This window comes from Dermacentor silvarum, chromosome 8 (assembly GCF_013339745.2).
Source record: "Dermacentor silvarum isolate Dsil-2018 chromosome 8, BIME_Dsil_1.4, whole genome shotgun sequence".
Lineage (NCBI taxonomy): Eukaryota > Metazoa > Arthropoda > Arachnida > Ixodida > Ixodidae > Dermacentor > Dermacentor silvarum.
The window spans coordinates 32,066,094-32,079,408 of record NC_051161.1 but is presented as its reverse complement, the minus strand read 5'-3'; the positions used below and the strand labels follow the sequence as shown (position 1 = coordinate 32,079,408).

The 13,315-nt window shown below is 43.7% G+C and overlaps 1 protein-coding gene across 1 annotated transcript in view; it reads left to right on the top strand.

Moving 5' to 3' along the window:
- Nucleotides 1-13,315, top strand: part of LOC119460969 (kinesin-like protein KIF11) — a 47,821-nt gene that overhangs the window by 22,222 nt on the left and 12,284 nt on the right. The window contains exons 11-16 of the mRNA XM_037722131.2: nt 259-372; nt 561-656; nt 2,713-2,920; nt 5,327-5,499; nt 6,041-6,169; nt 8,122-8,265. Coding sequence (XP_037578059.1) covers nt 259-372; nt 561-656; nt 2,713-2,920; nt 5,327-5,499; nt 6,041-6,169; nt 8,122-8,265 — 864 coding nt within the window. The remainder of the gene's footprint in view (nt 1-258; nt 373-560; nt 657-2,712; nt 2,921-5,326; nt 5,500-6,040; nt 6,170-8,121; nt 8,266-13,315) is intronic.

Here is a 13,315-nt window from a genome sequence, read left to right as displayed (position 1 = left end):
AGTCTACTGTAGTGGCATGTATTCGTCAATGTAGCAGTCAGTGTGTGCTGGATGGTGAAAACTTGAATTCATGCGAATTGGTGAACGCACACTGTGGCAAATTTCTTTGAAGGCAAATTGCTACATCGTGTTGCAGTAGGGCCTCTTTTAAAGAGGCTATCTTCTCAGTAGATTAGCATAAATGCGTGCCCTAACAGCAAGCATTTTCTCAAATTGAGTATGCACACTCCTACATGATATGCTTGTATTGTCCTCAAGGTTACGGAACTCTTTGAGAGGACAAAGCAAGAAGTTGCTGAAACGACTGAACAGCTCCAGACAACAACTGCTGAGCTGCACAGCACTAAGATGAGCTTGGTTGCAACAGAGCAGGTAAGTTTCTAACATAAGTTTAACACAAGTCCGTTTTGTCTCTTGCTACAAATGATAAGCGCACTTGAAATGGAAGTCGTAATAAAATCCACTCGCTCCATATTTTTCTTTGACGTATCATGTGTAGAAATTTACCACATGTCTTTGTGTTGCAGTTGCACTTTTAATTAAACAACCATGTATTACAGGTGCTGTCCAAAACAAGTATTGAGAAAGAAGAGCAGGCTTACCTTGTGCAGGCCCACTGCAAGACAGAGGCTGCACTTACTGCGACTGCTCAGGAGGTAAAAAGATGAATCACATTATCGATAGCATTTGAATTAAATGAAATGGATAAGACTGTTACCATCGCACTGTAGTTCTTATACTATACCGTGGCAATTCCATTAGTGATTGCAAAGTTATTGTTATACAGATTTGAATACTTTTTTGAAGCAAGTACAGTCAAATTTTGTTATATCCATTAGTGCAATATATCCCACTTCTTTATAACGAAGTAATCAATTTTCTTGCAGCAGGTGTATTGTGCCAGTTTTACTTGAGAACGACAATATACTGACTACTTCAAACTGATAAAGTCAATCTCGGACTGCACGCGATGCTAAAACGTACACTATCGCCAAGTGGCTGAAGACTTCAGCATTGCGCCGAGCATGTTGTCAACAATTTTGAGCGTTACTGGGGCTGTTGCATGTGGCATCAAAGGTTGCAGAAAGTGCGAGCGCCAGCATTCAAGGTGTACAAAAAGCTGTATAGAAGTGGTTTTTGGACACACAGGCCACGAATGTTCTTCTGAGCGACACACATCTTCAGAGGAAAGCCAGAGACTTCGTTTGCATTATGGGGCAAGAAAAATTTGTTCAGTGCTGTATCGTTGCAGTATTTCAAGGGACGCCACAACATAGTCAGCAGGATTTTCAGTGGTGAAGCCATGTCTGTTGACTGAGAAGCTGCAGTAGCATGGGTTCAAAGCGCTATTCATTCGCTACTAGAATAGCAGTGTGGAGTACTTATTCAGTGCAGACGAGACTACTCTTTTATCAAATGCTGCCTTGGAAGACCCTCGCATTTCGTGATGAGTGCAGTCATGTTGGCAAGCTCGGCAAGGTCGGCGTGACTGTGCGGATTTGCTCCAACATGCACTGGTCAGAAAAGATGCCCGCTCTTGTGATCTGAAAAAGTGCATCATCTCGTTGCTTCAAGGGGAAATAGAAATTTGCAGTAAAGCATGTTTGGAACCGGCAAGGCCTGGCTGACACAAGGAATGTTTTTCGCGCAGTAGCTACGGGAATGAGACGAGTGATTGATCAAGCAGGGCTGCAAAATATGCCTCATTATGGGCAACTGCACGACCCACCACATTGTACTCTGACTCTCCGCAACATCGAGCTGTGCTTGCTGCTGCTGAACTGTACATCTATTGTGCAACTGCTGGACCAAAGAGTCATCGTGAAATTTTAAGTGTGCTACCGAAAGTATGTCATCGACTGGCTTTTGATGAACTCGAACATGTACCGCGAGATGAAAATAGAATTATACATGTGTGGAATGCTGTTCATGATGCTGGTTTTGTGCTTGAGAGCCAAATGTTCTGTGACTACATAGCTGGCAACGTTGTCGCAACGGAACAGGTAACCGAGGAACAAATTGTCTGTGCTGTGACTGGACTTGATGAGGACATACACGAATGTGCCTCGACGGGCAGTGACAAGCCGAATGTTCAGGAGCCTGGCCCACCGTTGCATGCAAGCACTGCATGCAGTTGATTTAGTGCAGTGATTCGATGCGCACGATGACGGTGAGGATGGGCTGGAAGTAACTGCTGCAGTGAAGAAGGCGATCCTTTACTTGCAGACTCGTCATATGAATAATAACATACTTCGCTGCGAAGTGTGGCTGATGCAACACACTGGTTTTCATGAAACAATTACAAATTCTTGTTCTCATTCCTTAATTTCTTTTGCCGCTTGTTATGTAAGCAAGGGATATTAAAAATCTTTTTGCGGTCATTCAGTCTCGCGACGAGCTGCTTGTGGGCGTCTGTTTGTTCTGTCGTCAGTATGTCTTTCTGGCATTCCATGTTTGCACCTAGGGCAAGATTGGTTATAACAAAGTACTTTTAACTCGCTTTTGACTTTGTTAAAACGAGGTTTGTCCAGTTATGCGCAGGCAGGTTCTGTGCAAAAATATGCGGCATGTCGAATGCACATGCTGATTGTGAGTGCAATCTGTCTGCCTTGCTTACAGTGAGACTACACAGCTTTGTTGTGCTCCTACAGCGCGAAGGTAATGTTTTCGTTGGGAAGACAACTATACCCGTTTTTGTTTTTGTATCCCCAGTTGGTTGGCGTGGCACAGACCACCACAACAGACATTGACTTGCTGCAGCAGAAGCTTCAGCGCACATCTGCCATTGACCAGACGAACAAGGAACGGCAGTATGCCTTTGTGGCCAGCTCAGGTGTGCTGTTTGATCAAATTGAATCCAGTTTCACCACACAGCTTGCTTCTCAACGGGATACGCTCACTGGCATTGGAGGCTCATTCGGTAAGTGCCTTTCAGCCGGGCTTTGAATTACTCTTACTGACATCACAAGATCCGTGAAGATAAGTGTGTAGTAGCTAGAGGTGTACAAATACCAAGAACATCAAATACTTTTTCAAATATTGAATTGAATAACGATATACAGACACATTATTAACAAGTTTCATTACTTCAGTATGTTGGAACAGCACAGTTTCATACCTGCCAACTCTCCCCAGTTTTTCCGTACAGTTCACGAAATATTCGTACAATCGTAGAATGGGCCCTAATTTTTAGTGTTACGAAAAATAAATTTAGTCTGAGAAAGGGCTGTTTGTCGGTCTCTGACTGTCTTCTGACCTGCTTCAAGCAAGTTCCTGGTAGGCAAAATCGGCAGCAAAAATGTCGCCGAAAAAAAGTCAATGTGACCTAAAAGATATGTTGCTTGTCAATTTACACTGATGCGCAAGTTTTGTTGCTTGTATGCTGCATCTAAAGGTAAATCATCGCATATGAATCCACACGTGTATATGCCATTTCCTCCCTTTTGGTGATGTGTTTGCGGGATTTTTAATTTCACAGGTTGGCAGATACTTAATTGTGTTGGAAACTAAAAAATTAGGCTAGTAAGCAGCTCATTTGACCGTTGCTAGTTCCGAAAACTATTTAACACTGGCAGGTCATGCCGACCTGTGTTATTATACAGCACCAAATGCCCATTCACTCGGAGGCATTTGGCCCCTAGGCAGTTGCCGTGATTTCGTTTGTCATCAAGAGACACGGTCAGCGCAGGTAGCACCACAAAAGTAATGACAGATAATTGAGGCAAAAGTTGCGTTGGCACCCAACCAAAGTGAAGTGCTGGGGTACAATGGGGGTCTCCAGACGTGCTCTTGGGACAAAGGACCGACAACACAGTAGTGCAAACAATCAAAAGGGGATTTATTGCACCTTTCATACACTCATGCCTGCTACCCGAATTACTACGCTGATGGGCGCGCAATGCATCGAGGAGGTCCGACTTACCGCGACCGTATAGCGAGTGAACGTGTTTGCCTGCATGCCAGACACTGATGCCTAGTCGTTCATGTGTATGGTCACGCGAACGGTGGCACATTCGAATGAGCAGTGTTCGTCCATTTCTTGTGTCCTGCTCCTAGCCTCGTGAGACAGTCTCGCGAAGCGTGGATCGACGCACGTGGGGAACGTGGGCATCGCTCACAGACGTCAATGCATAGAGGAAGCACTTCTTTTTGCCCCCAAGTACCCTGCTGTTAGGTGACGTTAGCAGCGCAACACAGGCGCCATCTCTCAAAATACGCCGCAACCGCACCAACCGCCACCACCGTAAAGCCATGCGGCGAAGCCGGATTACAGGAGATGAGAGCCATGCGGGGAAAACATCAGGGGACGGCATAGGAGTTGTGCATCCCCATAACAGTTATAACCATTGCTTAGAAAATAAACCATGAGAACACAGCATTTTTTCTTTTCCCTGTATTATGCTCTTAATGCTTGCCTGGCTCCTGTGGCAAACTTACTGTTGTTGAAATACTGCGTTTGCAATATAATATGTATGTGGGTTGTGGAGGGCACCTTTGATGACTTGAAAAGACTAATCCTGACTGTTTAGAATAGAACTTTTCAGCATAATACTATGCAAGCATTGTTGTAATGCTCAACAGGAGCGCGATAGGCTGCATTCGAGGGCCAGATGAATGTGCAGCAGGCATGTTGTACAGTGAGGCTGCATGGACAGGCACTGATGTAATGGATCAGCCTATTGGACCTACTTACCCTACACAGGGAGATAGAGGGAGGGGGTGGTGGCAGTTTTACTCCTGCGGCAACTGCGTATGTGGCGGGTGCGCGTGGTTGCGCAGCCATATCTTGAGAGTGATGTGCGTGCTGTGTGTTCTCGGCGCTCGGTTTGCATTGAAGCGATAGACTGCACGAAGGTCACTTCGCTCGCTGCTGATGCCGCGTTTCCTCACGCCAGCGTATTGAGCAGTTCCAAGCATCAAAATCGGAAGCAGTTCTCGTACAAATGCAGAAGCTCTGCCCCCATGGCCAAGTTATTGTCCACAAGTATAGATGCAACGTTTTGGGTAGCTTGTAGTTGTCAGTGCCAGATTGTGATGGAGAGGCTGGGTTTGTCGTCGGAGTGGGCATGAGCTCATTTTTTTTTTTTCTTGAATGTACGGGCTTTCTCTCGTGCATTTGCAATAAAATTTGGCCAGGACAATGCCCACCAAGTGATACATTTTATGAGATGTTCTTTTCTTTTTTTCAACTGTATGCTTTGGGTACCTTCTGATATCTATATGCTGCTAGCACAACCCTTAACTGCTTTAATTAGGGGCAATCACCATTTACATGTTTCAGATTAAACGCAGTTTGTATAATTACTTCTGCTCCTTCTTTTGACAGCCTCTCTTAGCAGCCTCGTTCAGGAACATCAAGCTGCTGTTGCTGCATACACAGTGGAAGCCAGAAAGTTTGCTGATGAGAGTGCAGCAGCTAATGCCTCCATCCTCTCATCACTGCTGTCCATGGTGCAAGCTTCCCAGGAGCAGCAGGCAGATCAGATGGCAGCTGACTTGGTAAGCAGCATGGTTTTACTATATAATGGCTTGGTGGAAGGATCAATGTCTTGTTTTGAAAGCATTGTACTGGTTGTACTGGTTTCGAAAGCATTAATGCTGGTTGCCTTACAATAAGAGCACGCGTTTGGTGTTGCTGGCCTGCTCCCAGACCAGAACTCTGCGCTTCCACATTCGCATTCTCCATCAACGACCTAACACAGCAAGTCGTCAATGTTACTCGGCTAGCACTTTGTGCTACACATCGTGGTGCAAGGCTGTCATTTGGCTGCTGCATGCATTGTCATAAGTTTGATTCCCGGTCACTGCAGGGGAATTTAAAAATACTTATTATGCTGAGCAGAGTGTCCCTGAACAGCTTCACATGGTTGAGAGAACGATTTGGCACCATCTATTGTGGCAAACTCTCATCCCTTTTTGTTGTTAAAAACAGTTGATTAATTATTGGAACTCTATGTTGACTCTGCAACACCAGTAATTTTTGCCGACATTACATTTGCACGCAAGCCTTTTGCAACACTGTGTCCTTTTCTCTCTGCAGGCCAACAACCAAGCAAGGCTGCAAAAGCTGTGCCAATCTCTCGTTGTGGAGCGCATGCAAGCAGCACAAAACAAGCTGCAAGAGTTGGAAAAGCACCAGTTAGCTCTGGGGGAGCAGGTTGCATCGATGGTGAGCCCAGCTCTTGCATTTTGCTTCACAATTTTCTCCTTGGCATGGTGCTGTATTTTCTCTGAAAGAATACGCTTGCTGCTTTGCTTCTTGCAGGTAATTGCTAAGCTTGCTTCTGCACCTCACTTCTTGCTTCTCTTACTTTTGTAGGCCACTGCAGTGATGCGATAGCTGCACCAACTGCGCTAAATTGTGCCAATAGGCAAATCCTGCTACATCCTGCTACATTTTCCCTATTCTGCGCCAAATGCGTACCCTCTTTTGAGCAAAATTGTGAAAGCATTTCTTTGCATGCCACACAGATATGCAGACATAGAAAGAGGGTTTAGTGCGAATTGTCGGCAACCTAATGAAAGGTCTCTATTGACTATTCAGACCGTAAATGGCATAAGGAACATTATCTCATTTTTGCCAAATGCTTTGGTTGTAAACCATGTAGCTTTCACGTTACACTTTATGTTGTCAGAGCAGTGCAAAAGGCAAGGAAAAGATAGAGAACGTTTGGCAGCTGAAGAAGAGCAGGCTGCCAAACGGCAGCGTGCTGATGTTTTCAAGATGACGTCAAGTGATCCTGACAAAAACCTCCAGCGGGAGGTTGAAACAGCAAAGATGTTGGTGAATGCAGAGCTACTCATCAACAACGGCGTAAAGACCAAGAATTATGGCGATATTGAAAGTGGGCAGGCCTTGCTTGCTGAAGGCGAAAGAGGGCTTTCAGCTACTCTTGGAAGTCCACTGGTTTCAGTGGACACTTCAAGCGCATTTCTGTCGTCACCGTGAGGTTCCTTATAAAGGCCAACGGCGATAAAATCGTCGCCGTGTGCCATATGCTGTATGTGCTGGTGAGAGCATGCGAGGGACACTTTTGACGGAGAGTGAATGTACGGCAGAGAGCAAACGTGATGTTTCCCGTCTTGTGAAATGCCGTGGGGAGATGGGAGGGGGGGAGGGGAGGCGACTTTTAGCTGCGGCACCAAATGCGTATCTTGCGACCAGGCACAAGGCGAACTGGCGACTCAATCGGTTTCAGCCAATCTCATCACTTCCACTCCAGGCACAAGGCGAACTGGCGACTCAATCGGTTTCAGCCAATCTCATCACTTCCACTCTGAAACTTGAATGTCCAGCAAAGTGAAAAAAAAAAAAAAAGAAAACTTTCTTAATCGGCCATGTTGAGCTTTACCAGGCTGCTTCAAAGCACATATACATATTCTGCTCTAAAACAGACAGTTCGTGATCCATTGACATTTCGGTGTCGAGAGACGCAAAATGCAGACACAAATGCACAAAGGCACTCGCTGGGGATATCAAAATATTTTGTTGCCGAGAATTTCATTGTTTTGCGCTTTCTTTATTGTGAGGTTTGACTGTATAACACAAGGTTCTGTGAGATTCTGGCATGTCAAATTCGTTGATCATTATAATCGGATTTTCAAAGTTCTTGGTGTTCAAAATATTGAGACACTTGCTCTGTGGTCGTGCATTATAGTGTTGTGAAAATTTCTAAATATTTCATCGCCCCGATCTGGAACGGCAGGGTTCCAGATTACTAGCTTTCCTTTGCATTGGGGACTCAAACTGCATCCCTCCATTTTTCAAAAAGTATCTCTTGCATGCTATGAAACGACCTGAATACTTGAGCTGCACTGCAAGTGTACCCACTTTGAGCCACCTGGGACCTATGTCCGAACGATTGTATTGTGGAGCAAGGGGTTCATAAATGAGTCAAAGGACGTCTGCTAAATCCACCATGCAGTCTGGCGTATGCACTTGAAAACTGTGAAGTGTTCAAAATGTGAAAGGCTAAATTTTAATTCTTTATATTTTGATGCATAACATCCCTTTGTGAAAGGCCCAGTTTGGAAAACAAGTTGCCTTAAATGTGTCATTGGTAAACTGCAAAATCTTGCAACACCAACCTAAGCCTTCTGGACCTGCATGTTGTCTTGCAGTGCCGCCTTGTCTCGGATGAGGTCACCGTGCACCACAATCAGCAGGCCCGCTTCTTAGCATCTATCGTCGAGGAAAATGAAAAGTTGCAGCGGCAGTTGGCCAGGAATGAAGAGATCCAGAGACTTTCAACTAAAGCAGAGAAGGTCTGTGCATATACTACCTCCTTCTGTAATACTGTTATTGTTGTATTTTTCTCCAGTTCTTGGAATACATTTTGTATTTGAGCTTGCTGAAGAAGTGATTCCTCCCAGTCTTCAGTTATGTATGATTGCAAGTCTTTTTGCTGTGCTGAGCTCTTATTCAAGCAAGTAGAGTGCAACCTTGTTGACATGCTTCCAACGAAACAAAAAATAAGTGTGAACTGCAGTGAAAAGACATTGGTAACGTAATGTTGAGGTTTTACTGCAAACAGTGCAACTTTAGCTATTTATTATGCAGGTCAATTTTGTGGTATTTCTCTTACGATTTCTTCCCGAGTTTGTTGTTTATGCACGTTAGCATTTCCTGCCAAGACCTCTTTAGTTGTGGGACTGTTTATCATGGGGACATTATTGAAGCTATCTTCAGTAATGGGGCATATTGTACAAAAGCGTGTACAATATTCTGCAACTATGTGAAGAACTTTAGAACAAAGTGGCAAAGCAGACTGTTTTCCAATTAAGTGCTTAACTGCAGAGCTTACCATGCAGACCATTCTCTGTCAGTGCACCAGTGTTTTGCGACTGCAGCCACACACACACTACAGCAGACACCTGTTACGTCGAATTCTAATCTGCTATGAAAATCTGTTCATCTTAAGGGGAGAGGCGGGTCAAAAAATGCCGATTTTCATTAAAGAAACAGGTTTTGTGTTTTTAGTTGTTTCAGCAACATTGATCTCTCCTATTTCACATATGATGAAATCAGAGACAGAAATGATAGGGAAAAGTATAATAAACTCGGTTAAAGCACTCGAGGTGGCAAGAAAAGGCACAGATACGACCTATTTTCAAGCGCGCGATGCGTCAAAACGCGGTGTCGTACGCCATTGGGCTCGTGCAAGGTGGTAGGCCTAAGCTTATCTCTCCAAGGTTAGCTTTGCCACATTACAATCTCCCCGGGAAGTAATAATAATAATTAACAGAAGTAAACAGCTTTTATAACTTTCAATCGCATTTTTCTCAACTTCATATTTTGGGCAAAACAAGGTGTTTGTGCACAACATTTTATGTACTTATTGTGTTCCAATCAAGACCACATTTGATGGGCGTGATCTTTAGGATATGTAGAATGCACTTATCTAGGATTTAATGCAATCACTTCATTTTTTAAGGATGAAAATTTTTAATGTAGTCGGGCACCAGCCACTGAATATGAAGCACCAGATACGAAATTTTCTTAAAATGTTGCCTGTAAAGGGAATCACATTATCTTGCTTATTAGCACTCAGTGGAGTGTTAGGGATAGGAAAAATAATTTTGCACTGCTCTATCATGCTAACTGCTATGTCCAGCAGCTGCACAAACATGCACTGCTTCTCACTTATGCATGGCACTTAGGACATGAAAGCATCGAGATATCCTAAACCAAAAGTAGATTTCGAATGAAGAGATCAAGCTCTACAAGTGGTAGAATTTTCATTCGCCCAGCATCATTATTTAAAAAGAAATATTTCTGAGGAGCATCTCCCCTTAACAGGAGTGATCCACAGAACTATATCTGCTATTCATCCACGACAGAAAATGATAAATGAAACAGCCTTAACACTACACACCAGGCATGAAAAGATAATTGCATTGTCATGATGCAATGCCTTCCTTTATGCAGTGGTACTGAAGCTGTTAAGTATTCATTGCCTGCTGGAACTGTGCAATTCGTTGCAGTTGTTGTAAAAGCTGACATTTCACATTGCTTCACTAAGCTAAATGTTTGTGCACATTGCATCACTAACTGAAATGTTGGTGCCCCGGTGTTTAAAAAAAAACATATGCATCCTCACCTAGTTACCATCCTGCAGAGGCACATCAAGAATGTCCTTGCATTTCTATTTACTTCTTTTATGATATTTCCAAATTCTGTCTCCAGCTTTTCTACAATAGTATTAGATTGTTAAACATATGCAGAAATCAGTACACTATGACCAGTGGCGTAGCCAGAAATTTTGTTCGGGGGGGGCTGAGGTTGCAGCGCGGCCTCCTCCTTATAGAATTTGTCGAGGGATCAAATACATGAATAATAACTGCATTGCCAATGTCATTGTATATTAGATGCTGCAAACGAATTATTGAACGCTACGCACTGTCAAGTAAAATATGTATTTTTTCATAAAAGAATATATTCGTATGTCTTAAAAATTCTGGCAGAAATAACTGATGTCAATGCGGCTGCGTTTTTTTTTGTCTATTTAATAAGGAAAGAAAATATCACACGGACATTAGAACTATATGAGTTCGAAACCAGCAAAGCAATGTATACAGCTGATATGAAGAACGTAAAGGCCATCTAATGAATAAGTTGAGGACAAATATTTTCATGAATCTTCGTCATTCAAGAACCTTGTTTACATTTTTGCACATATGCAACGGCCAGGAAAAAAACCTCAATGACGCTGTCCCTCGTTGCAATAGATTACGCAGGAGCAGCTGTTATCGGTCGTGTATTGTAATTACACCGAGATTATACTCGCAACAGTGAGTACAAATAAAATTAAGAGAGAGAGAGAGAGAAGTCATAAGGGAAAGGCAGGGAGGTTAAACATGCTGAGCCCGGTAGGCTACCCTGCACTGAGGAAGGGGTAGAAGGGATTGAAAGAGAAGGAAGAGAGAAGTTCACAGTTCACACGTTTCATATTTATACAGTTAAGCGTTCATCGCTGAGTTTCGTCACAGGCGGTCATACAGACTTGTGCACTTCAAAAAACACAGCAGCGCCTTTATAGCCCTGCACATAGCAGACGCACGAGGCCACGCGCCCAAGATATTTTCCTCCGTAAAAAACCTGTCGTCTAAGTGCCCCAAAGCCGTCCGAAGGGCAATCCTCTCTTCTTCGTATCTGTGGCAGTCACATAAAAGTAGGAGTTCTGCAAAATATACATTAGAAATGCGAAAATGGAATGGAATATACAAATGAGAAGATCCAACTTGATGAAGGGCAAAAAAGTGTCGCTGCAGAAACAAAGTTCACTGCTTGTATACACAGCACCTCGCAACGAGATATTTAAATATACGTCTAAGTCTCCAATGAATCTACGTATTTAAGCAAACGTCACTGTATATTATGCGTCAAACAAGACAAATAAACACGTTGCGGAGTCAGAGATAGTAAACTTTGCGCACAGAAAGACAGATGATCTAGGCAAGAACAAAACTATGATCGCAGACATCACGATATGTACTCGGGCCATGCAGCGGTCGCGACAGCACCATACAGGTAGAATAATGGAGGAATAATGCAGAAATCAGTACGAAAATGTGTAATTTAACTGCCTGCACAGCGGCAACAATTATTCTGCACCCAAAATTAAAGGAGGCTTTTGCTTCGTTTCAAAAAAGAAATAAAAGCAGGTAGCTAAAAAGGAAAGAAAAGGACAAGCGAAAGACACAGATGATGCGACAAGTTACTACCCAATATCCGAGTGTATTTTTGGCAAACGCATCGTGGGCCGGGCTTTCAATGAGCAAGGTCGGTCAAAATTGGTTATTGATGTCCTCGTAATTTTCGTATTCGAATGATAATTTTGATCATGATGCTAACTGCTAGAATAAACGGCTAAAATTTCTGCGGTTTTAAAAGCTAACGAACAGTCATACGTTTTCGCAATTACGAGCTTATGGACCTGAAGGAATAGAGCTTTTTAGTTGCATTGATTTTTGCTGCGTCGCTATCTAAAGGACAAACTTCTCTCGGCGGGGAAGTTGAGCGAAGCGGTCAATGACTTCGGACACGTTGATGCCGACGTCTTTGTGGGTGTATAGAAGCACCAGTCTAACCATGCGTTTCACAGACATTGTGGAGCGCAAGTAGTTTTTTTAGTAAACTCTTGTAAAAAAATATTCTCTCTGCGCTGGCAGTGGTCACTGGAAGGGTGACTAGAATCTGGAACCGTTTGTACACATTTACATAGAACCTGCAGTCGCAATGAGAGATGGGCATCTATTCCGGTGCTAAAACCTAAAACACTCCCTCGATGTCATTGGCATCCTTGTTTAGGTACTTTGCACAAACAGTAGGCTGTTCGATTCCGGCGATGTCCGTCGTTTCGTCAGCAAGTACGGAGAAGCAGCCTGCTTAAGCAACTAGGCTTTCTTTGATAATTCCGCCAAAAATTTCTATAACTTGGTTTTGTGCATCTGGGCTTAAATACGAGGCATTACTGGGGCAACTTTCCAAATGGTTCTTCAGATATTTATCTCCACAATCAGCTCGCATGCGAAGAAGCGCTCTGAAAATACCTGTATTTTCAGGGAGGCCTATGCTTGAATCCATAGGGCCACTGTCCCTCTGGCCAACGAGAGCCAGACCTTGTAGCCCGCAAAAAGAATTTCCTCAATAATAGGCCATTTCCTTTCTCCTGTTTTCTCAAATTTTACTTTGCCTGCCCTGGTCCAGCTGATCGATCACATTGGGCACGCGTCCTGATAATGTTTGGAGAAAATTATCAGCTGCTAGCTCACAGTCACGGTAATATTTAGTATTTTCGTGTGTGTGGAAGATTGCGAGCGCGTGCTTTCATTTCTGGAACGGCTTGGACACGAGGGCTCCAATGCATGCATGTTGGTCCAAGTTTATAACAGCATTAACCCCATAAAGTTCCAGAATTGAAAATCTTTTGAAGCACGCCTTTAAAAATGTCAGTGCACCTTTCGCGTCAAAAGTTTATGAGAACTTTACACCCATAAAATTTGGAATTGAAATACATGCGCTCTGTATATTCCGCGGCCGCTGCGAGATGCCGCAACGCGCCCGCTCGCTATCGAAAAGCTTTTGAAAGTTTGTGCTCGGATGGGGCTCCTTGCGTTACGTGACCCCAGGTGCCACGAAATCCACCACAGGTGCCACGAAATCCAGCCCGAGTTCACAATGTTCGTGCCGAAATGTCTTTCGAGCGTGAAAAAGACATTGTAGACAGAATGCAGAATGATTGAACATAGCTCGCCTACACGAACATGTCGCAGCTTGATACACTAGGACACCTGAACAATGGAGAATTCTGCA